Here is a 24,266-nt window from a genome sequence, read left to right as displayed (position 1 = left end):
ATATCATCCAGTAATCACACTATTGGGTATTTACCCCCCAAATACAAAAACATTAATTCAAAGGGATACATGTAACTCTTATGTTTATTGCAGCATTATTTATAATAGACCAATTATGGAAACATCACAAGTGTCTATCAATAGATGAATGGGTAAAGAAGATGTAGTATGTGTGTGTGTGTCTGTGTGTTTAGACACAATGGAATATTACTCAGCCATAAAAAAGAATGACATCGGGGCACCTGGGTGGCTCAGTAGGTTAAGCAGCTGGCTTCGGCTCAGGTCATGATCTCGCGGTCCGTGAGTTCGAGCCCCGTGTCAGGCTCTGTGCTGACAGCTCAGAGCCTGGAGCCTGTTTCAGATTCTGTGTCTCCCTCTCTCTGACCCTCCCCCGTTCATGCTCTGTCTCTCTCTGTCTCAAAAATAAATAAACATTAAAAAAAATTAAAAGAAAAGAATGACATCTTGCCATTTGCCATGACATGGTTGGAACTAGAGAGTATTCAGCTAAGCAAAATAAGTCAGAAAAAGACAAGTACCATATGATTTTACTCATATGTGAAACTTAAGAAACAAAACAAATGAACAAAGGAAAAATACAGGAGAGAGAGAAAGAGAGAGAGAAACCCAAAACAGATTTTTAACTCTAGAGAACATACTGATGGTCACCAGAGAGGACGTTGGGGGGATGGGGGTAACAGGGGATGGGGGTTAAGGAGGGTACTTGTTGTGATGAGCCCTGAATAATGTATGGAAGTGTAGAATCACTATATTTTACACCTGAAACTAACATAATTCCAGATGTTAACTATACTGAAATTAAAATAAAGACCTTAATAAAAAAGCCTGAGTCTAATAAAATACATATTCACTAACTGAAATAAATATGCTCAGTATCTCAACTGAATGACTGGCATCTGCCTCTCACCTACTGACAAGCCAGCGTTAGGTATAAAATGTTAAGAGGTACTACTGGGGATGCAAATCTAAGACCTTCTTAGAAGAAGTATGGAACCTGAGCCTTCTGTGTTTCCATGAAAGAGCTTCCGGGTGCAAAAAACAGGGCCTTCTCTCTGGATAGCTTAGATAAGTGATGGCATTTATTTATAGAACAGATAACAGACCAAGACAACTCCTGTGACATCAGTGGGGTGACCTGAATGTCAAACCAGGGACCACGGTGGCAGGTCCCAACGGTGAAATGAGGATTTTGCCGTCCATGCTAAGATGGTGAGGTCTGTCCCACTGAGGTGATGAGTACAGCTACATTAGTCTTCATCTTAATTCCATTAATCATAACACTGCCTTAAATTCTGTGCTAATATGAATTTCTTAGAAATATGAGCATTTTAAGATGCTGTGCTTTTTATACTCATTTACTACAGCATGTTGTAATTTCTATATGCAGTTATGTTCTTCCTGCACGACTGTCAGGTCAGGAGAGCAAAAACTGGTTAGCACAATAATCAGTCTAGGCTTGATGTTCTAAACACAAGTCTTGAATAGAATTGAACGTGTGTTCCTAATTTCTAAGTATTTTCTGCCTCTGAAAGTTTACGTAAAAAGCAGAAAAAGAACCGATGTCACATTCAGCATCTGTACTGTGTGTGCTCACATCTATGAAATTTCGCCTACCATATTTCCCAAAACGCAGTAAATCAGTTTCAAAGACATTTTAACACACTCAAGAAAAGGAGCTTCTGAGTGAAAGGTCATTGCTTTCATGTTAACATTATTATTTTTCAAGACCTTATAGTCACAAATATGGGGAAGACTTTATATGGCCCGTCACAGTTGAAGCTGAAAAATGTTATGACTGCCATTCACCTTTTCTTAAATAAATACCATTATACAAATAGTATTTATATAAGCAATATAAAGTAGAACTTCTAAATCACTTATATAATTCTGGTCTTCTTCTATTTTCTTACTTTTCTATAATGGCTTATTAGATATTTCTATTATTTTTCTAGAATATATCAGCCACTGACTAATAGTGGTAGCTCACTCGAAGTAAAAGATTTAAAGTCTTCATCACTTGGCTATTATGAGAATAAGTAATTAATTTTTATAGAGCACTCAAACTATTTATAGAAAGCATTTTTATGTAGGTACTATTATTTCTATATGCTACTTTTAAGACAGTAAAATGATAACATCAAGGAACATGTACCTCACTTCTGCTATAATAAGGTTTTCATTGAAAACCCTCTATTTCGGAAGGCAATTTGGGATATCTCAAAAGAGGTAAAATTCTAGATAAAAAAAGAAGGTATTAGATATGTTCTAAAAGAAATATTAACATTTCAATTTTATTCAAATTAACACATTCAATATAAGTACTGTGTCACCTGTTGATCTAGAGTTTGTTACCAGCACAGTCATATATGAATAACATGGAAAATACATTGGGATCGAACCCAACTGAACTTAGCTTCCACTGTTGTAAATACAGAACCCAAATGATGCTGATTCCAAACCCAGAGAATTCTTTCCACATGTATTTATCACTAGCGCTAAACTGGTGAATCATAAATTTTGAACTCCAGAAAAACAAAAAGCGTGTCGCAACTGTCTGTGTTCCACAGTAATCATTTGCAATATGGTGTGTACCTGTGGATGCAACAGGCGAGAGCATGCAAAATGCCTGAGAACAGGGTGGAGCTCAACTTTTATGCTGTCCCAGAACCTGCGTCATTTGTGAGCGTGCAAGGTTTTCTTCACTACAGCTCAGAGTATTAATTAACGTCTTCTACTTACAGGAGGGTCTGCGTCTTCAGCATAAACCGTGGTGATAGGTGTGCCCTTGACAGCATCCGGAGCCACCATCCCTTTGTAGATTCGTTTACTAAATACTGGAGGATAATCATTCATATCCTGTAAAACACAATGAAGGGTTTAGAGCCTCCCCTGAAACCAGGTTAGGGACACAGTTACTAGACTGGCCCCGTCTCTTCCTATCACGCAATCCATTAGCCACTGTCAACCTTCCACCTCCTCAATGCCATTACTGTTCCGGCACAACGGTGCCCCAAAGGAACCTGGCAGAGCTCCTGTACGATATTAATGGGCGGGGGTATCAGCTGAAGGCCATTCGACTCGGGCAAGCAGTCTGAAATTCTGCCTTATGGAGACGGGGGTAAGGCTCGAAATGGTAGCCAAAGATACTTCCAGTGGTATGAGGTGATTTTGAACTTTGAAAACAAGGACAGGCAAATTTGATACAAAGTGCCATTCTCTGGAACAGGTGACATTTTTGTTGGTTTTGTGGTTGCTCCTTTAAAAAAACATAAGTCTTTAATGTGTCTATTGCAACTGAAAATTCCTTATATACTTAGCAAAATGATATGATGAGCACATCTCTGAAATACAAACTGTGAGATTGCCTTGGATGTGGTCTTCCATTTTTACTGAAGTAAGAGGATTAAGGAATGTTTTCCCTGTAGTACCCTATAAGAACGGCACATAGAATTAGATGTTCCTATAGACAGAAAGCAATGGTAATTTCCTGAAGACTTTTTCAAACTAATTTCTAGCTGTCCTTTTTCTGTCTACAATTCGGTGATATGAGTACATTCTTAATCACGCAGGGTCACTCATTAAACAAAATGTATCAAGTTCCTCCGCTTTTACGACTCAAGGCTAGGCACTGGGGATACTGTGGTGATGCACAAAACTAATGGCCCTGACTTCACGTTACCGAACGGCCACTGGGCAGGTAAAGACTGATTCTGTGGCTAGGTAGTGACTTTGCCTAAATTAATCTACTTATTTCGCACAGCCAGATTACTAAGCGTGGTCCCTTGAGAGCTGACCCTTTTGTTTCCTCACCATGTTATCTTTTATGGAGGACTGCACATCATTTTTTCTTCAAAAATAATGCTTATTAAGATGGATGATTTGTATTTCTTAAATTTACTTATTTTAGAATAATTACACCCTGCGTTGTTCTGGGTACTTTGGGTGAGACACAGTTGAACCTAAAGCTCAATGTGTTAATTATCTTACTCCCCAAGTCATCTTCTTCTCACTTGCTGTTAAAAACGAAGGAAGAAAATTGTCATACATAGTCTTTCGTATCTGCTGTGATACAACAATTTCCCTGCACAATGTAAATTGGAAACTCACTAATTAACTGATTATAAACACCTCTCTTTGCAAAGAGGTCGGGATAATTATCTTTTACAATCAAATGGAGCCTTGTTTTTCTGTTCACAGTAGAGTTGACTTCTGAGTTGTAAATATGAAAAACGTGCAGACTTTAATAAGGGATAAGAGATTTTCAACAGTAAGCAAAAGTAAAAATATCGTTTCCTCTGCTTCACAGATAGTATCCATAACTGTCCATGGACAACAACAACAAAAGGCTTCCTTTATAAATTATGACCTTTAGAATCTGAACAAGAACATGAGTCTGAGAGCACTCAGTCTTGGTAATGAGGGTGGTGTGGGTATTGATCTTGAGTTTCTAGGCGGGGGGGGGGGGTAAATATGTAAAACATTTGCATGCACACTTTCCCCTGCTCTCTTCAAGAGTTCTAATTAATTTAACGAGTGCATCTTGAACTAACGGGGTGGAAATGAATCCTTCTGCAACCCTTAGTTGTAACTCCCGGAGGTCAGAAGGAGCCCAACACCAGTATTTTTTTCCATGAGTTCCCAAACCCATTGGGAGTCACATTTACTGAGTGACACGAATTCAATATGTTCCTATAAATTGTCTTCTTTTTTTTCATCTCAAAGGACACTTCAAACCCTAATGGTACAAGATGCTTTTGGATAATTTGATTCTTCAGGGGGAAAAAAGAGGGATATGGCTTTCCAGTTATGTCATATAGCTGCTAACAGCACTGAGTATGGTGACCGCCCCTCCTTTCCTTTTTTTCTGGAAAAGTATTCACTAGATTCACCTCTGAAGGCGGAGTAGATATTTTTTTATAATCTGGCCTCAAACTGATTAGGCACAAACCTAAGGCGGTAAATAAACTGAAGGCCTTTAAAAGACGGGCTCCTCTCCTACTTCAGTTTGCTGGCCTTTGACAGGGTGAGCAAGAAATCAATACGGCTACTATAGCAGCATTTCTTTTTATAGCACACTGTACACATTTTGGGGTTACAATCTTCTATTGTAGCTAAGACGTTCTTGCACAATGCATTATTTCAGATGAGAAAATTTATTGAAATGCAATGCCAACAAGCCTAATCAATAGTTCATTATATTTATGCTCCAGGGATGTCTGACGCACAATGTACATAAATCTGCTTCTGTGCAAATACTCTGTTATGCAGCAAATTAAAGACAAGTTCCACTCTTCAAAGACAACCTCTTTTCTCTTGCCCATTTTCCACTAGAGGGTAGTATTGGCAAAAAAGAAGCAGACCTTCCTTCTGTCTTCTTGTTAACAGTTTTAAGACCCGGAATAGTGTGCGCTCTGGGGTTACAGTTCTTGTGGGTCTGGACGAAATTACTGCTCATGTTTCTAAAGAGTATTCTGAATGTTGACACAGTTCTCATCGAGAACAACTCTATGACCTTCTTAGGAAAAAAAAATGCACTAGTCACTTTATAATTTGTTTCCATATGTCAAACAAATAAAACTGCACCTGAAGCGAGCTAGAAAGAAGAAAATATGCGTTCCATTTATTTATTTTCTAAATGAAAGCCTAAAATAATCACAGAAACCCTTTACACTTTGTCGGACCACAGCATAGATTAAGGAATCTTTTTAAATGAGCGTCCCAGGAAAACAGGAACTTGTTGGGAGAGTGCAAATTAATGACGGGTTTGCTACGAAAAAGTAAAGAAAGAGATGACAAAAAAAGTCTTGATTTTCTGGAATCATGGGTAAGAACTGTTCTCCGTAAGAGATTTTTCCAGATAGAAGAGTACTAAATGTATATATTCCAATCATCTTTTTATTTTTTTTAACTTTATTTTTCTCAAAGTTATTTGTTTTTTTGTTTTTGTTTTTTTGATAAAGAGAGAGAACATGAGCAGGGGAGGGGCAGAGAGAGAGAGAGAGAGAGAGAGAGAGAGAATCCCAAGCAGGCTGTGCACTGTCAGCACAGAGTCCGAGGTGGGGCTTGGACTCATGAACCGTGAGATCATGACCTGAGCCAAAGTTGGATGCTCAATGGATTGAGCCACCCAGGTGCCCTCGACCATCTTTTTGAAAAGGATGAAAAGATAGCAGATGCCAGACGTCGGCCTCAGCTCCCCCCGCATGCCCCACAAGGGACAGGGACGGGCCAGGCCAGCCACTGGAAGGGCTCCTCTCCCCGCTGCCACAGCCCTGCCTGGCTCAGCACTGTGCACCTACAACCGTTTGCTGCCTGCCCCTCCTAAAAGCTGTGGAGCTCAGGAAGCTGACGCCTGTCTTTCTTGGCACAAGGCACGGTTAACTTGTCCTCTGCCCCTTCCGGGTCTGTTGTCCACGGCCGGACACCTTGCGTTTGCTGTTTCTGGGCTTAGCTGCCTTCCGTGACTTCCCTCCCTTCTCTTGTGGTTCTGTGCAGAGAACCCATTTCCAGCCAAACAATCTTGTATTGTTCTGTCCTGTTTTGCAGGGGCTTCTCCTAAACACAAATTGTAAATATACATCATTTTTTCCTCTATTTTTGGGTCAAAACTTGTCCTGGCAGTTTCTGTCCTAGAGGCCTAAGTTGGTTTTCGTTCTGGTTTTATTTCTGAGTATGTGGCTATTCGGGATTCTTGGGGGGCTGCATACCCTGATGCAGATGCAGTGGTGCTCAGTGTTACAAATACTGATGGAGCCCCCCTGGGTGTTAGGCAGTATTTTTGTTGTTGGGGACGATACTGCCACCAAGACAGGAGCAGGACCTGCTGGCACTGAGCTGCCGGGTAGGAGCAGACAGCAAAGATGAAAGGGTACTGTTGAGTGTCATGATTGTTATGAGAAGGAAGTACAATGATGTGAGGAAAGTAGGCAATGAGGAGTTGAACTGAACCCAGGATGCGCCTGCTACTTTAGCAAATGCTCCCTCCCTCACGCCCGCTGTTAGGTGGAACCTTCCTCCTAGATGGATGGCTCCAGGAGGGGAGCACAGCCCTGGGCAAGGCTGATGAACCCACAGCTTCAAACTGTAACCCCATTTCCATCTGGCCTCCCACTTTGGGAATGGTAATGTAGGGAGCAGGGAGCTGATGACGTTTTGAGTTGTTTTCCAAGCCAGCAGGCTCAGGGCAATTGGAAGAATATGCATGTGTATATCCTGAGCTCAAATCTTTGAGCAGATCCCCTCTAACTGTAACGCCCCGTCCAGGCTTTCTCTGTCTCTGATGTGCACAACAATTACTGCGAGTCAGGCATCATGCCAGGCCTGTTAAATTACTCATCTCATTTTTCTAAATTATGTTAGCTATTGGCATTTCTGTTCTATATATAAAGAAACCCAGGCTTAGAGAGGTCAGGTTGTTCATGGTGATCCAGCTGGTGAAGGACAGACCCACGACTTCGTGCTGGCTTTCCAGACCCTGGAAGAGTCATTCTGAGATTTGGAGGAGAGGAGAAAGGGAGTGGGTCAAGTCGTCAGAAGATTATATATATGTAAGACGATTTGGGTAGGATTTTCATTACAAAAAAATCTACATACAACTTTTTAAAGATCTCTGTTCAAAAGTATTTTACAGTTTAAAATTTCTTATAATACAATAACTCTACTGTTACCTTGGCATCCTACTAAGCTTCTAAACATTGCATAATGCTAATCTATTTCCCTGAATATAATTTTTATAATTGTTTATAAAGTTTGTTTTTGTTTGTTGGTAAAAAAAAAAAAAGGGAGCGAGGCTTGTATGAGTTGAATTTGTATGCTTAAAAAAACAACTTCCTCAATATTTAACCCTAGAGTTATTTTCATTAATACCCAATAAATTTGTCCCCAGATTTCGTTTTTTGGAAAATTAATCCTATCAGAAGCTTTATAAACAAACAAGCAAACAAAAAATTCCATAATCAGGTATGGAAAATGTGGGAAGTTACTTTTTATTTTCTTGATGTTCACATTATGAAGACCCACATGGAGGTCTACCGTGGAGACCTCTGTTTACTTCTGTGCACAGCAGTATTTCCCAAATCCATTTGCCTATGAAATTCTTTGTATATGAGACCCATTACCATCTCAAGCAGCTCATGCTCTAGGAAATACACCCTGAGAGATCCCAAAGACAGCGAAATATTAAAGGCGCACACTCTGTTTGGAACACTCTATGACTTTGGTGAATGAATGAGAGGTTTCAGAGAATCTATTGAGAATTCTGATGCATTGAGAGTGCCCACAAGTCTGTGGTAGCCAACTCATCAGGATGGAGACAGTAGCCACCTCGAGGGTGGCGAGGCACAGGGAGAGATCATAGCGGTAACTGCTATCAACAGGCTTATCAGCATCTACTGCCCCACAGAGAGGCAGTTCAGATTTGGAGACTTCGGTAAAAAGGAGAATGAAAGAATCACTGAGGAGTAAGAGAACATAATTGTGTACCTCCCTGGGACTCCCACAAGGAAGGCACCTCCCTGGGACTCCCACAAATCACTGGGTGGTATCTGGGGAGCCATGACAGGGACCCACAGAAATAGGAATCACTTCTACTTGTGAGAAACTATTGTTAAGTCTGGGCAAGCACCTTTTTATTTGTTTCCTCTGGTTTGCTTATCTAGAGGAAGTACGTTACGTCTGAGTCGTAAAACTCTAGAATAACAGATACTTTAAAAAACCATCTGGCTCAGCCCCATGGCATGCTCTTCCTGATATATCCACATTCTTTAAACTTGGCAGTAAGTATCTTAGAAAGAACACACTAATAAGAATATGATAATGCAGAGTGGAATAAAGGAAAATATCCGAAGGCCATAGTCCAAAACAAGTATTTTCTCCAGTTCAACCAACCCTAAGGGAAAGGTCAGCAGTGGTAAAAAAAATAATGATCGCTGGATTAGCATGGCCATACCCCCCTAGCTGGTTCATTGAAATCATCCTTTATTCAACTGTCTCCCTCCAGAGAAAGGGAAGGAGGATGCTATAAATGCTGCACTGTGCCAAGGTTCTCATTTGTTTGAGTTCTGGACCATCTCCCGGTCTATTAAAGCATGAGTCGTCTGAGAGGATGAAAACTAGGACTCTACCAGTGCCGTGACCATGGAGCATCAGTGGCACATCACCAGCCGTCAGGGGTCTGTGGTGTGACAAGTGCCCCTTTGTAACAGGCATTGAGTTTCCATCTGGAAAAGCAATCCCTTCCCTATGATTCTACGGGGACAGGGACATCTATCTTCCTCCTGGAGAGGAAACACCTCTGAAAGATGAAAATGTTAGCCCCATCTTCCAGGGCTCACTGCATCCCCCAGCAGCCTTGGTCCTTGTGGATGTTACTTCACGTCTGGCCCTTCCAGTTCCCCTGCCCTCCTCCCACACCTGCATCTGCAACACAGGCAAACACACTGGAGAGCCAAGTCTCCTGCCCCCACAGAAGGACCACCTCCCCCTGCCCTCCCCCTGCAGTCCTGCCAGCTGAGTTATAATCAGCAGAGGACTTATGTCATCGTTGGTCCTAGAAGAGCCTCCATAGGCCTTTCAGGGATGCCCAGCATCACAGAGCCAAATCACCTACGCCCACTTTTCTGACTGGTCTTCATCTTTTGGCTCATTATAGAAGACAGACCTTTTCTTTGTGTGTCCTTTCTGTATGATAGCACAACTCCATTTGTAAGGGTATATTTTTCTCTGGGTTTTTCACTTTAAACTGTATAGAATTTTAGTTTTATTTTTCAGAGTTTTACTCACATCATCTAATTTAACTACTATGTAGTCCATTTTTCAGTTATATTCAATCAAGATACAACGAAGAAGGTTGTATATATCAGTGTCCTACAAAAACTTTGCAACAAAAATACATATTAATTGTATGATCACCATTGGTTTTGTTCTGGATGACTCAGAAAGCACTATGCAGGTATCTGTGATAAAATTCTACTTTTTCTTCCAAGCATCGCTTCAATTTTCCCATCCTCGCTCCAATTTTAAATAAGTTTGATGGAGTAAATATTAAGCGTTGGATCTTTTTTCCCCCTTCTTCTTCTTTACAAAAGAAAATTATGTTTCTTCTCATTTTCAAAGAGAGATCTTCATGATGCTTTCCCTGTGGTGACTGTTTTGGGTAGCAATATCTCTTAGCAAATACTATGCAATTATGTCACCGGCAAAAGAGCTTGTCACACTGCAAGTAAAAAAACAATAACAAAAAATCTGTATGCTTCGTAAAGACCTACATTTGTGGAGAAGTGAGAATTGTACTCCATTCTTCCCTTCAAAACAGACAAGCATGATATTTTCCTATGGGCCCCAATATTACTCAATAGAGTTTTAAAGCATTTTGTGATCATCTGAGACCTGAGTGATCAGAAGAAAGACAGGCGAGTGTCAGCCTGCATTTGGGGAAATGTTCTGCAAATGTTATTATGCTTGCATCACCTTGAAAGAAGAAAGTGGCATTGAAAATGTCTACAATTGAATACTGGTTGGTTGAGTTTTGTTTTTATTTTTATTTTTTTTTAATTTTTTTTCAACGTTTATTTATTTTTGGGACAGAGAGAGAGACAGAACATGAATGGGGGAGGGGCAGAGAGAGAGGGAGACACAGAATCGGAAACAGGCTCCAGGCTCTGAGCCATCAGCCCAGAGCCTGACGCGGGGCTCGAACTCCCAGACCGCGAGATCGTGACCTGGCTGAAGTCGGACGCTTAACCGACTGCGCCACCCAGGCGCCCCGAGTTTTGTTTTTAAAGTATGATAAATCAGAAATAATTTTGTATAGGTGAGGAAGGCCCGACCATGAAAATGTTTGACCTCTCTAAATAAGATAAGGCAATTGAGACAACAAAAATTAGGTCGACGCTCTCCTATTTCTGAAGGAGCAAGTCCATCGATGAGCAAAACCTTTCCGATGTGAAAGCCGACGTGGAAGCCAGAAATGACACCCAAGTGTTAAAACAAAGGAGTGGTCAGGCAGCCTGAGATGCGTGTTTAGAGATGCCAGTCCCAGACAGAGAATGAGACTTACTTAGAACACATCTTGCTTGATTAGATGGTATGTTTGGACCCCATTTGATTCCAATGACTTCTATCAAAAAAAAAAAAAAAAATCCAAGCAAATCAATCCAAGCTGAATGCAAAACAGGCAGGTCAGAGTCTGTGATGGTTTAGAACTCTCCATTATTGGGGCACCTGCGGGGCTCAGCCCGACTTGGGCTCAGGCCATGATCTCACGGTTCATGAGTGCGAGCCCTGCATCAGTCTCTGTGCTGACAGCTCAGAGCCTGGAGTCTGCTTCAGATTCTGCGTCTGCCCCTTCCCTGCTTGTACTATGTCTCTCAAAAATAAATAAACATTAAAAAAAAAAAAAAGAACTCTCCATTATGAACCACACCCATCTTGAGAGCAGGCCATCCCATCAGGGGAGATGGTCATGAGCAGCAAGTCTTTTCTTCCTTTTTTATTCAAAACAGCCAATAAGTGGCCATTTTGCTATTTTAAATGTTTTTAGTGGTCAATTCCACCAAACCGCAGAGGCAGGCAAGTGTAGACTGGGGTAACGTGGCCCAAACTTTTCACCTGGTTTAGAGTCTCTCTGCCACATGGTTAGTTCACTTACGTCAGGCTCATGTTGGTCTTCGTGTCTGGGCTTATTGACACATCTTTGTAACCAAAACACTGCCATGGTCCTAAAGTGCTTTTGTAAACAGATCTCTAAATTTCTTCGGCTACAAAAAATAACTTTCTTAGGCTAGAGAGATGCAAAGTGGAAGAAGTAGGCAAAAAGCCATTGTGGATGCCTGAGAAGGAAGGAATTCAAACCTTAATAAAATTCTCCAGAGAGCTTCTGGGCATCTCCGAGTGGAAGGGACACGTGTCCCCTTCCCAGTGTAGTTTAGAAGAGACAGCAGGACCCCAGGGAAGAAATATCATGTGTGCTCCAGCAGATAAGCTAGGTCAAGTGTAAAGAAGGAACAGTGGAATAATTTTTGTGTCTCTCTCTGATCGCAAGATTATCCACCCAGCAACAAAAGACAAAACCAAGACCCAAAGATTCTTACAGCCAAGAACATTACAGCAATTACCTACATGGTAAATAAGGTCATGCTAATTATATTTTGGCACAGTCTTTAACAATCTTCTATGTTTTCATATCAGTAATTTATTGTCTAATAAAACCAGTAGTATAGATTCGTTATTGGTTAAACAATCAAACAAAAATTCAAGAAAAGGGATTATTTCTTACTCTACCATTTACACATGGCAGTACCCTACAAAAATGTGCATAGTAAAAAACAAACAAAAAAAACCCAAAACAAAAAAACAAAAACGAACATGTAGAAAAGTTGCCTATGACCTTACGTACTTATGACTTGTGTTCTTTGTAACCTTGTATACGTACAGCCCTCTATGGACAGCACTTTCAAGAACTGGAATCATCCTCAGAACCTAAGATTCTCTCACTGTAAGTGAAAATCCATCTGCAGAAAAGTGTCTGTGATGTTTTCCCCTGGGAAAAGTGCTCCTTTGGGAAGGAGCAGAGGAATCTGACAGTGGAGCCCACGGCTCAGGTGACCTTCACATACACTAACAATTGAGAACTGACAAATCCCTCCTCCTGTCTTCTTCTAAAGGTGTTGCCTTAGAAATCACTAGAATCCCCAAAGACAAGATACCATGCTCTCTCAAGCAGTCACCTGGCACAGATTGCTACGGTGGATGGGATGAGAAATCTGGAACAGCTAACAAAGTCCTCAGTGTCTCAGACCCTGAACATGGCTGAGCCACATCCTGACCCCAGTTCCAGCTGATCCCCAAGCTGATTTTGTTCCAGAATCTTGGCTTGTGAACTAAACTAAACTAATTAGTTCTTGGGCCTTCGAACTCCTACTTTTTCAGTACCCTTTTTCTTCTTAGAACTTTTAAATTGGAGGATTTGGACGAAGTGATTATTCCTGGTGCTGTCAACTTTGGACTGAATTGTAGTCTGGAGAGACTGTAACTAGATTGAGAATCCAGAACTAAGGGGACATTCGGGCAGCCAGTGTTAAAATTCTTATTTAGAGTTTCATGCAAATGTATCTTCTACACTGTAAACAACACGGCTTTTCCTCAGGTCTTTCACAGTGATGACCTCTGCTCTGTGTCTGGTACTACCGTTGTGTTAGGAACCATTGCCCCAGACACTCAGGTGTGCTACAGACTCCGTAGAGAGAATGGAGTAGGCAACCAGGAGTCACCTGTGTTCCCTACCTTCACTATCACTGTGACAGTAGCAATGCCCGGTGGCATCGTTCCATAAATATCGAAGGCCTCCACGAGAAAAGTGATGCTTGCTTCCTGGTCTGGAAATGACTCATAGTCCAAACTCCTTAAGAGGGAGAGTTCTCCTGTAAACGGATGTAGTGCAAAAAAGTGCTTGACTTCTGGGCTTCTGATCCGATAAGACACATTTGCTCCAAGGTCAACATCTTTGGCCTGTAACAAGTCAAGCAGAAAGACGGTCATATCGGCAGTGCTACAAACCAGAGGACGACAAGCCTGATCGAGGTCATGTGTCAGTACCTACAACAACACAAATTACATGATGATCAAAAGACGTGTTTTAAAGAAAAGCTTTTTTGTTAAGTAATGTATCAAAAAGAGGAAGGAGAGGGATGCCTGGGTGGCTCAGTCAGTTAAGCGGCCGACTTCACTCAGGTCACGATCTTGCAGTCCGTGAGTTCAAGCCCCGCGTCGGGCTCTGGGCTGACGGCTCAGAGCCTGCAGCCTGCTTCCGATTCTGTGTCTCCCTCTCTCTCTGCCCCTCCCCCATTCATGCTCTGTCTCTCTCTGTCTCAAAAATAAATAAACATTAAAAAAAATTTAAAAAAATTAAAAAAAAATTAAAAAAAAGAGGAAGGAGAGAAAGAGAGACAAACAGAGACAGGGAGACAGAGTCCCATGACTCTTTATCATCTTTTTATCTTACTACTAGATTTATTTAACCTGGAAAATCACTAACGAAAAGAATCGTAGCACAGTAAAGAGATGAATGTAGTCATAAATTATTATTTCCTGCTAATTGCATAACCTTGAAAAATAATATTTTAAATAAGGATTAATTTTCATTGAGTGTTTTTCACACACATAATAGAGTATTAAAGGAGCATAAGGAAACTAAGAAAATAGAAGTACTAATTGCTCCTTACAAAGATCCTATAGTACATTTCTAAAGATCCCTATTATACTCCATTTAATTAACATTTATTGAGTAGTTATTATGCACGAAAGCACGAGATGAGTCAAGACACAAATCCCGCCCTGCAGGTTAATGTCTCCGGGGGGGAAAAAACAAGCAAACAAACAAATACTAAAATAGAAGTCATGCAGGGACATGGCGGCTAAAAGGTGTTCAGAACTGGGAATGGGGTGTGCCAGCTGTGGGTCCTACAGGACTAGCACAGAAGGCAGAGGGTTCTGGTGGAGGCAATGGGATGGGGCAAGGGGGGAGTGGGGAGACGAGGTGTGATGGAAGGTGCATACAGCCATGCTCACACCTGCTATAGGAACTTATGGGCCCTGGTGGAGGCAATGGGATGGGGCGAGGGGGGCAGTGGGGAGACGAGGTGTGACGGAAGGTGCACACAGCCATGCTCGCACCTGCTATGGGAACTTATGGGCTCTGATGGAGGCAATGGGATGGGGCGAGGGGGAGTGGGGAGACGAGGTGTGATGGAAGGTGCACACAGCCATGCTCGCACCTGCTATGGGAACTTATGGGCTCTGATGGAGGCAATGGGATGGGGCGAGAGGGGCAGTGGGGAGACGAAGTGTGATGGAAGGTGCACACAGCCATGCTCGCACCTGCTATGGGAACTTATGTCTTGGCCCCCTGGTCAGTTACTGACACCACGACTAGAAGATACGAGGAAAGCACACATTTTATGGTGTCATTTTCCTAACTAAAATCCTTCTTGTTTCCCATTCTAGTTTGGGTTAACCCCAATCTCCTGAAAACTGGAAGAAGGAGCCATACATTTTCTAGCATCTCTCTGTCTCCTCTCCCCCAGGATTTCAAGATATTTGTTCCAACGCTTTGAATCTCTCTTCTGCTGCTTGAAAAACTGACTTGCTTCTCCATTCACAATGTAGGAAGAAACTATCTAAGTCTCAAGACTAGATTTCTAAACTCTCTGTGATTTCTTAAGCCCCTTGCATTGAGAACCTCTACTGCAATTAGGGTTGGCTTGTCTGTTTGCCACACCCAGCTGAAAACCCCAGGAAGGCATGAAATCTGTCTTATCCACGTTGGCATCGCTCAAGTGCAGCAGAGGATAAATTAATGCAATATACAGTGAAAATATGCTTGATGAATAAACGGATGAATAAATGAATAGATGAACAGAAGAATAAATGGAGAAATAGGGCCCTTTCCCTGGTTGGCACCTGCCTTTTTCAGATTGATTAATGTTTTGGCCTAAATATTTATTGAGTTGAATTATGAAAAAACTGCAAGTTCTTGAAATCCATGCTAACAACATTCAAGTTGTGGATGGCAGGTCAAGGAAGGACTAGATTTTTTTCCACCCCCCAAAATATACTTCGTAGACTGTCTGTGTCAGAATTAAAGGGGCAGTTGCTTAAAATGATTTCTGGGCCAACTGAATGTACTGAATCAGAATGTCCAGAGTTTCTGGTGGTAGTATTGTAGCTGAGGACTGAAAAAACAGGCTTGAATGTGGGGACACTGTTAAACAGGACAGTTAGACTTCTGAAGAGCACTGAGAGTAAAAACAATGGGTTCATCAATATCCCCCTTTGTAAAATATACGGCAAATCTCTACACATGTAAATATGAAAATATTTTTTGAATATATACAGGTATACATGATATGCTGGCATACATGCATATTTGCATATATGAAAATGTGACAATACTTACTTGAATATACACATGCACCCGTACATATGCACACACTGGCATCCATGCATATTTGCATATATGTAAATATGAAAATATGTATTTGATTACATATACATACATAGGTATATAGGCATACACTCTCATGCATGCATATCTGCATATATTTATATATGAAAATATTTATTTGAATATATACATACATATATATGCACATGGCTGCATATATACATATATACATATTTGCATATATACATACATGAAAACACTTATTTGAATATATATATATGGATATATGCACACACATGCGTATTTGCACGTATGTAAATATAAAAATATTTATTTGATATTGTGGGAGTACAAAGATAAATGTCACAGAATACATATAAAAATTTAATCCTGGGTATCCTGGATGTACAAAGTGGGAGATTATCAACTTCTTCTTTATAGACTATTGTGTTGTCAATTTTTACAATAAATATGTAAAATTAATTTTATAAATTAAAAAAAATTATTAACAAATGTTATTTGATTTCTTACAAATGTATCTTTTCCCCTCTTAATTTTTGGTATATCCCTGAAGTAAGGTTGTTAGATAAAATACAATATGTAATATCTGAGAGGCACTTACATTAAACATTTACTCACTGTTTATCTGAAATTGGAATTCAACTTGGTGTGTTGATTTTTTATTTGCTAAATCTGCAACCTGACACTAATGGAGATATTAAAATGTGGAATTCACGAAATTAATGCGTCTTCCACCCACCTCTATCTGAAGGAAGGTGGTCCCGGCTGGCAGGTTCTCTTCTACGATGACAGTATATGTTGAGTTAGTGAACACGGGACTGTTATCATCAATATCCAACACTTTGATGGCCAGCGTCAGAGTTGAGTGACGCGGGTGAACCGCCCCATCGGTTGCCACAACGACAAGTTCGTAGTAGTCCCTGACCTCTCGGTTAAGCTTCACTGCTGTGTAAATACTCCCGTTGGATGTGATGCGAAAGAGATTATTGAAGTTGCCCAGACTGTAGTGCACCTGGCCATTTATTCCCGCATCAGGGTCTGTTGCCTGCATAGAAATTAAAAACAAAGGAATTCACATAGTGTGTTTATCATGATTTTTTCACATTATATTTTGTTACGCTGCCTTGCTAGAAGGGGTAGTTGATATGTTACGGCGTATTTTTAACTGAACATTCTCTCTAAGGAGAAAATTAAAAAAGTAATGATGATGTAATGCAAAAGTCTATAACATGAAAAGAAATATACTATAGTTTCACTAATTTTTCTTCATTCAAAATGACCAGAACATAACTTGATAGTATCATTAGCAATAACAACATTATGTTATGACAGAAAACTCATATTACAATAATACTGAATTTTTCCTGGACCATCATTTCTTTAATGACTTTGAATTCGAAAATAAGAAACACATGTCTAGTTTTTAATTAATTTAACATAACCTACTAGATGACAACTTAAGATGCTACATTACTTTTTGTTCAAGCAGTTCATACATTAATTTTCATATACATTTTTTTCAAGCACTATGTACATGATCTCATTTAATCCTCACCGTGTTCTTTTAATTTTTGTTTAATATTTATTTATTTTTGTGACAGAGACAGAGCATGAACAGGGGAGGGGCAGAGAGAGAAGGAGACAGAGAATCTGAAACAGGCTCCAGGCTCTGAGCAGTCAGCACAGAGCCCAACGTGGGGCTCGAACCCCCGAACCATGAGATCATGACCTGAACCAAAGTCGGACGCTTAACTGACTGAGCCACCCAGGTGCCCCAATCCTCACCATGTTCTTATGGATAAATATAATTGGTCCCATTTTGCAAATGAGAAGACTGAGGCTTATGGAATGTAATGATCTTGCTTAGAGTTACATAAGAAATCAATGTCCAGGGCCCCAGTTCTTAGTACAATGCCTCATGTATAAAACTACTTAATAAATACCTGTGGGATTAATGAAGGTTAGAACAAATGAACACATGAAACTAAGATTTAAAATTAAATCTGCCCCCAAATCCAAATGGGAGTAAAAGTGTAGTAATTGTAAAGCACCCGCAAAGGACTCTTCTTTGAAATTACAATACAATCTCCAAATGGTAATTGAGAATTATTGATATGATAGTAACATAGGAACCAAAAATTTTAAGTCACATAAAAATCACTTTGCATCAAATAAAATGTGTGAATTTTGAGTAGACATTCTTCTAATAGAGGGTTATGAGAAATAATCTTATCCAAACTCAATTGTGATATAAATTTTGACAGTCACTATCAGCTACTGTGCATTTTGTGGTAAACAGTTGTTATTGTTTTTCTTTTTTTTTAATTTAAAAAATTTTTTAAAATATTTATTTATTTTTGAGACAGAGAGAGACACAGCGTGAGTGAGGGAGGGGCAGACAGAGAGGAAGACACAGAATCCGAAGCTGGCTTCAGGCTCTGAGCTATCGGCACAGAGTCCGACATGGGGCTGAAACCCACGAACCATGAGATCATGACCTGAGCTGAAGTTGGATGCTTAAGCGACTGAGCTACACAGGTGCCCTCGTGTTACTTTTTTCCAAAGAAACTGGAGTAAATAGTAGAAGCCATGAGATGCTATATAATTGTGCCCCAAACTGTCGCTAAGGAAAGGAAGGAAGACAAGGCACTGGACTGCATTAGGAGCTGGGGACACAAATAATCATTTATAGTCCAGAAAGCCTGAATGCAGCAGGATGTGCTTTAACAGTACACATGCAGAGGTACCTCCACTTTTACAAACCCTAGCAAAGCGTGTTGGGGGCATTGCGGAATGCTTCTGTCTTGTCTGAAATGGTGAAGTCCAAGATGTGAAAGCTGTGTTTGTAACTTGACATACAGCAGGATTTGTCCATTTGACTCATCAAACAAAAATTCCCCTGGGAGGTCATTACCTCTCGAGGATAAACCAGAGAACAGACGGAGGAGGGATTGCAGGAATGCCCAAAGAAGAAGAAACACCATGAACGACCTGAAGAGTTTCCAAAGACACATGTTCTTCTACTTTTACTGTGTGTCTAGAACTTGCCATACAAATTATTGACAAATTAGTCAAGCTTGTCACTTAGAGGAAAAACTAAATGACAACACTAATCCCCCTTTGGGGGAAAACACTTATTTTTTGTCTGAAATTACTGCATAAGTAAATAGAAAAATGTAATCCAGTAATATAATATAAATAGGTCTTATTCATTAGCACCAACATTTGTGGAAATTTCAGTGACATTTTGCTATCTGTGGGAATTTTTTTTTAAGTTTATTTATTTGGAAGAGAGAGAGAGAGAGAGAGAGAGAGAGAGAGTGAGCAGTGGAGAGGCAGACAGAGAGGGAAAGAGAGAATCCCAAGCAGGCTCTGCACTATCAGTGCAGAGCCTGATGTGGGGCTCGACCCCACAAACTGAGATCATGACCTGAGTTGAAATCAAGAGTCGGGTGCTTCAATGACTGAGCCACCCAGGCATCCCTGTCTGTAGGAATTCTTAAGATCACAAAAGCAATTGTTTATATAACCAGTACTTTAAATCATCCCTGTTCAAAATATGTTTTTATTCATCCATATAAGGGAAGATGGGTTACAGAATGATTCAATTTGAGTAAAGTGGCTCTGTGTGTGTGTGTGTGTGTGTGTGTGTGTGTGTGTGTGTGTATGTGTGTTGGGTGTGTGTATGTATTGCTTTATATCCATCGGGCTGCTTGGCTGATACTTCCCAGAATGCCTCATGCATATCTGTGTTAGTTTTCTGTGGCTGCCATAACAAATGACCGCAAATTGAGTAATTTACAAAACACAAGTTTATAATTTTATAGCTTTGTATTTCAGAAGTTCAACACGGGTCTCATCAGGCTAAAATCAAGGCACAGGAAGGGCTGTGATCCTTTCTGGAGGCTGTCGGGGAAGCTCCCTTTCCTCGTTGGAGGTGTTGACAGAATTCAGTTGCTTGAGTTGTAGGATTGAGCTTCCCCACCTAGTTTTCCATTGTCATGTGAGGACAATTCCCAGCTTAGAGTCTACCCACATTCCTTGGCTCATGGCACATCTCCTCCATCTTCAAAGCCAACAATGGAGAGTCAAGTCCCTCTCACTTTTGACTCTCTCCTCCTTCTTCTTCCATCTCAACCTTCTGACCCACTCTCCTGACATCCTCCTCCAGTTTGAAGGGTTTTTACAATTACATTATGACCCACCTGGACAATCCAGAAAAATCTTCCTATCTTGAAATCCTTAACCTTCATCACATCTACAAGGTTCCTTTTGCCAGGCAGGGTAACATATTCATATGTGGGACATATTTGGGGGGCATTATTCTGTCTAGCATAGAATCAGAAGCTTAACATGTTCCTGACTGAACTCTCAATTTCTTCTGTGTCCAAATCTTGTTCACCTCCAACAATCGCCATTCAGTAAATGGTCCTCCTACTAACAAAATAGGTTATATAAGAAAGCAAGTAGATATTTATGATACCTCCTTCATTTATCTTATCAATTATTCACTCATGCAACAGTTTGAGAAAGCAAGTTTAATACTACATATGAGGCTCAGTTGTGGGCTGTGATACATGGTATATTAAGTACCAAGGTCCAAGACCTAGTGTCGTTTACAAAATAATCCCTGTCTGTCTATAATGTGTTGCTTTCACCCACATATAATATCTCACTCCTAATTACCTTGGTCCTAGCCACCACTGACTACAACTTAGATTACTAAATTACTTCTCTCTTTTTTTTATTATTTATTTTTGAGAGAGAGAGAGAGAGAGAGAGAGAGAGAGAGAGAGAGAGAGAGAAGAGGGGCAAGGGTGAGGGAGACACAGAATCCAAAGCAGCCTCCAGGCTCTGAGCCGTCCGCATAGGCTGGAACTCACAAACCGTGAGATCATGACCTGAGCCCAAATCAAGAGCTGGAAGCTTAACTAACTGAGCCACGCAGGTGCCCCAAGTAAATTACCTCTTAAATCTTTTCTTTTAGTTACATCCCTTCAGAGAGACCTTTTATAGAGGGGAAATAATGACATCAGTCCTCTGCTTAACATCCTTCAGTGATTTCCAGTGCTTTGGGCAGTATTCAAATTCACCATCCACGGGCAAGAGGTTCGGTAAAATGCTTTCACTGTGTTCCCTCCAACCCCCAAACTTCTCCAGAAACTTCTGCCTCCTCGGCTTCTGCTGTCACTACCCGGCTACCACCTCCTCACACTCATCTTTCACGTGTCAGTGTAAATGCCACTCGCTCAAAGCAGTCATCTCTGATTCCTGAAAAGGAGATTAGACTCTCCCGTCACACAGGCCGAGAGCTCCGAGTACCTGTCGTTTATGCCACTTTGGATAATTTAAATTTATCTCTTTATCAGCGTGCTTACTTGTGTAAGAACTTCTCTCCTTTTTCACAAGGTAAGCCACAAGAGTATGGTCTGGGCTGTTTTGGTGTCACTGAACGCTCAATTCCTAGTACCGCGCCTGGCACACTTCATAAATGAATGCTATAGATTGGCACACATAAGTGGGTGTATTCACACTTCTATGTAGTAGTTGGAAGGTTTCTTAGAGTATTTTATTCACTGTACCTCTATCGTTCGGGTTTACTTTGATTCTTGCTTTATTATCCTCTGCAATTGTGGCTAAGAATTTGAAACCAAAAACTGTGGAATTATTAGAATTGCATTGAGGACTCTGATCATCTTGGTGAAACCACTGATTCCAAGTCTATGCTGAAAAAACAGAATTTTTTAGAAGACCATAGTAGTGTTTTATCACGACGTAAACAAGCACATGATAACAAGTGGATACCTTTGTACTTATAGCATTTTGGAGAATGACAAGAGGGGTTATGGAGGTTGAGGTGGCGAATGACTGTTATGTAAGGAGAGACTGCTATATCGTGGAAATGCTGATTGGTCTCAGTGTTCCCAGCTTATTTTTTGATGTCATTAACTTTGGTATGTTACTTTTTCTCCCTAGGTCCCAGATCTCTCAACTATAAAATAAAATAAAATAAAATAAAATAAAATAAAATAAAATAAAATAAAATAAAATAAAATAAAATAAAATAAAATATGTGAGGTGGGAGAACAGTTTGAATCTCATTTCCAACCGCAATGCATGTCAGAAATAAAATTCACAAACGTGGGACAGATCGTCATTATAACATGAGTAAGATAGACTATAGCTTTGGAATGATTCTCTCTAAACTAGTTGCAATGCCATTTTTCTGTCCCATTGACTAAGATACATGTAAACTGAAGTAAATTGACATTATTACAGATTTAACCCAACAATTAATATCGGAACAATGCAGACGCAGTACCTACAAGTGACCTGAGAAAGACCTCACCTTTTGATGATACAACATCATCTTGATGATGCAAAGAGCTAGTCTAGAGGATCGTTAGGACACTCACCCTGACAAGAGAATGGGATATAAAAGCAAACTTGCATTTCAGAAAGAACCTCCTAATCATGCCTGCACTCCCCAAGCTGCTGCATTAACCATGTTTTCCCTTGGGAACTTCCTAACGCACATCAGCTCACAGAAGCGCTAGATTAAAAGGTCTTCTTTATTTAGGATTGTTGAATGGGGACCTCCTCCCCCATGTTTCATCTTGTTGAGAGGAAGGACAGGTTAGCAAGACCACGGCCCTGGCTCTGTCTCCTCTCTCACTTGAGAGTGGAGAATGTGGCAGGAAGAACTGGATAACTGTCTCATTTAGGATCTATTTATAAAGATACTCTATGGTTTGCTTGTTTAGCTATGCAAGCTCTTCCCCGACGGACACCTACAATTCCAGTCTCATCCGTAGAAGACCTGTGTAGGTGAGTTTAGATGTAGAGGGTTAGTCGTTGATAAATTCAAACCCCGCCAGTGTTAACAGCGGTTTCCAAAGGAATTTCATCACAGACCCTTTCACACTACTGTTTGTTTAGCAGAATACTTACTAGTATCTTGAGGGGCACACCATTTGTTAACTACTGCTACAGCTCACCGAGCAATGCCAAGAATAAGGCCTCCTTTTAATAATGTGTCCATGGTGCTTTTCATGCAATATTTCTTTGCATGGACTTTTTGTTCTCCAGGACGCACTTGAAAATGCCTATTGTGGGGCGCCTGGGTGGCTCAGTCAGTGAAGCGTTCGACTCTTGATCTCAGCTCAGGTCTTGATCTCAGGGTCATGAGTTCAAGCCTTACGTTGGGCTCCATGCCGGGCATGAAGCCCTACTTAAAAAAAAAAAATGTATGGGGCGCCTGGGTGGCTTAGTCGGTTGAGCGTCTGACTTCGGCTCAGGTCATGATCTCACAGTCTGTGAGTTCGAGCCCCGCGTCGGGCTCTGTGCTGACCGCTCAGAGTCTGGAACCTGTTTCAGATTCTGTGTCTCCCTCTCTCTTTCTGCCCCTCCCCTGCTCATGCTCTGTCTCTCTCTGTCTCAAAAATAAATAAAAACATTAAAAACAAATAAAAAAATGTCTATCATGATGATGCATCCTCTCAGCCATGTCGAGATTCTTAAAATGGTCTATAGTAAAATAATGGTATAGAAAACATAAATATATATACACATACACACACACATACTTTCAGCAGGCCAATGGGAGGTTTTTCCAAATGGCTGAAATTGATAGAAAAGGCCAAGGGAACTCCGGGTGTGAGCTTTCCTTATGCTACACTCATGGCATGTTAGAATGGATTTTAAGTGGGAAAAGTAAGAGGAGGCAAAGACAGAGGGGAAGTCTGTGTTCAAATAAACAGATTTGGGAAACTGAGATGAAAGAGAAGGTAACATGTTTTATGACTTCATAATTCCTCCCATGTCATCACTGTTTTAAGTGAACAAAGTGACGCTCTGGAGGGATATACCTAAGGCACCAGATTTAGAAACGCCAAGCAATACAGAGGTAGCCTCTCTCTATTCAACATATTGAGCAAACTCTGGAAAGCAGTCAAGATGCCTGTGCATGGTTTACTCCAACCCACATTTTCAGCCTCGTCTCACTCTTCACTCTCCTGTACAAGCTCTACACACAGGTCAAATCAAGTCTCCACTTTCCCTAGGACTCAGTATACACTTTTTGACATTTTCTTCAAGGCTTGCCACGAAGATCCCTCATTCACTTCTGAAACTCCAAACATCCATCCATTATTCAAATCCCGGGGTTCCGGTTGTACCACCTCTAGGAAAATGTCCAGCATTTGGAGGTCATGTCAGGAATCAGAATTCCATGGTCAACAAAAGCCTCTTTGTACCACTTTTGGTTTACACTCTTTTCCCAAAA

At 40.7% G+C, this 24,266-nt stretch overlaps 1 protein-coding gene across 1 annotated transcript in view; it reads right to left on the bottom strand.

The window, feature by feature from the left end:
• PCDH15 (protocadherin related 15) overlaps positions 1 to 24,266 on the bottom strand; it is an 850,076-nt gene that overhangs the window by 184,174 nt on the left and 641,636 nt on the right. Inside the window, exons 19-21 of the mRNA XM_047824821.1 lie at positions 16,722 to 17,027; positions 13,303 to 13,527; positions 2,761 to 2,877 (exon numbers count right to left, since the gene is read on the bottom strand). Coding sequence (XP_047680777.1) covers positions 2,761 to 2,877; positions 13,303 to 13,527; positions 16,722 to 17,027 — 648 coding nt within the window. The remainder of the gene's footprint in view (positions 1 to 2,760; positions 2,878 to 13,302; positions 13,528 to 16,721; positions 17,028 to 24,266) is intronic.

The sequence above is a fragment of the Prionailurus viverrinus genome, chromosome D2 (assembly GCF_022837055.1).
Source record: "Prionailurus viverrinus isolate Anna chromosome D2, UM_Priviv_1.0, whole genome shotgun sequence".
Taxonomy (NCBI): domain Eukaryota; kingdom Metazoa; phylum Chordata; class Mammalia; order Carnivora; family Felidae; genus Prionailurus; species Prionailurus viverrinus.
Note: the sequence above shows the minus strand (reverse complement) of the source record. Positions and strands in the feature narration are given on the sequence as shown.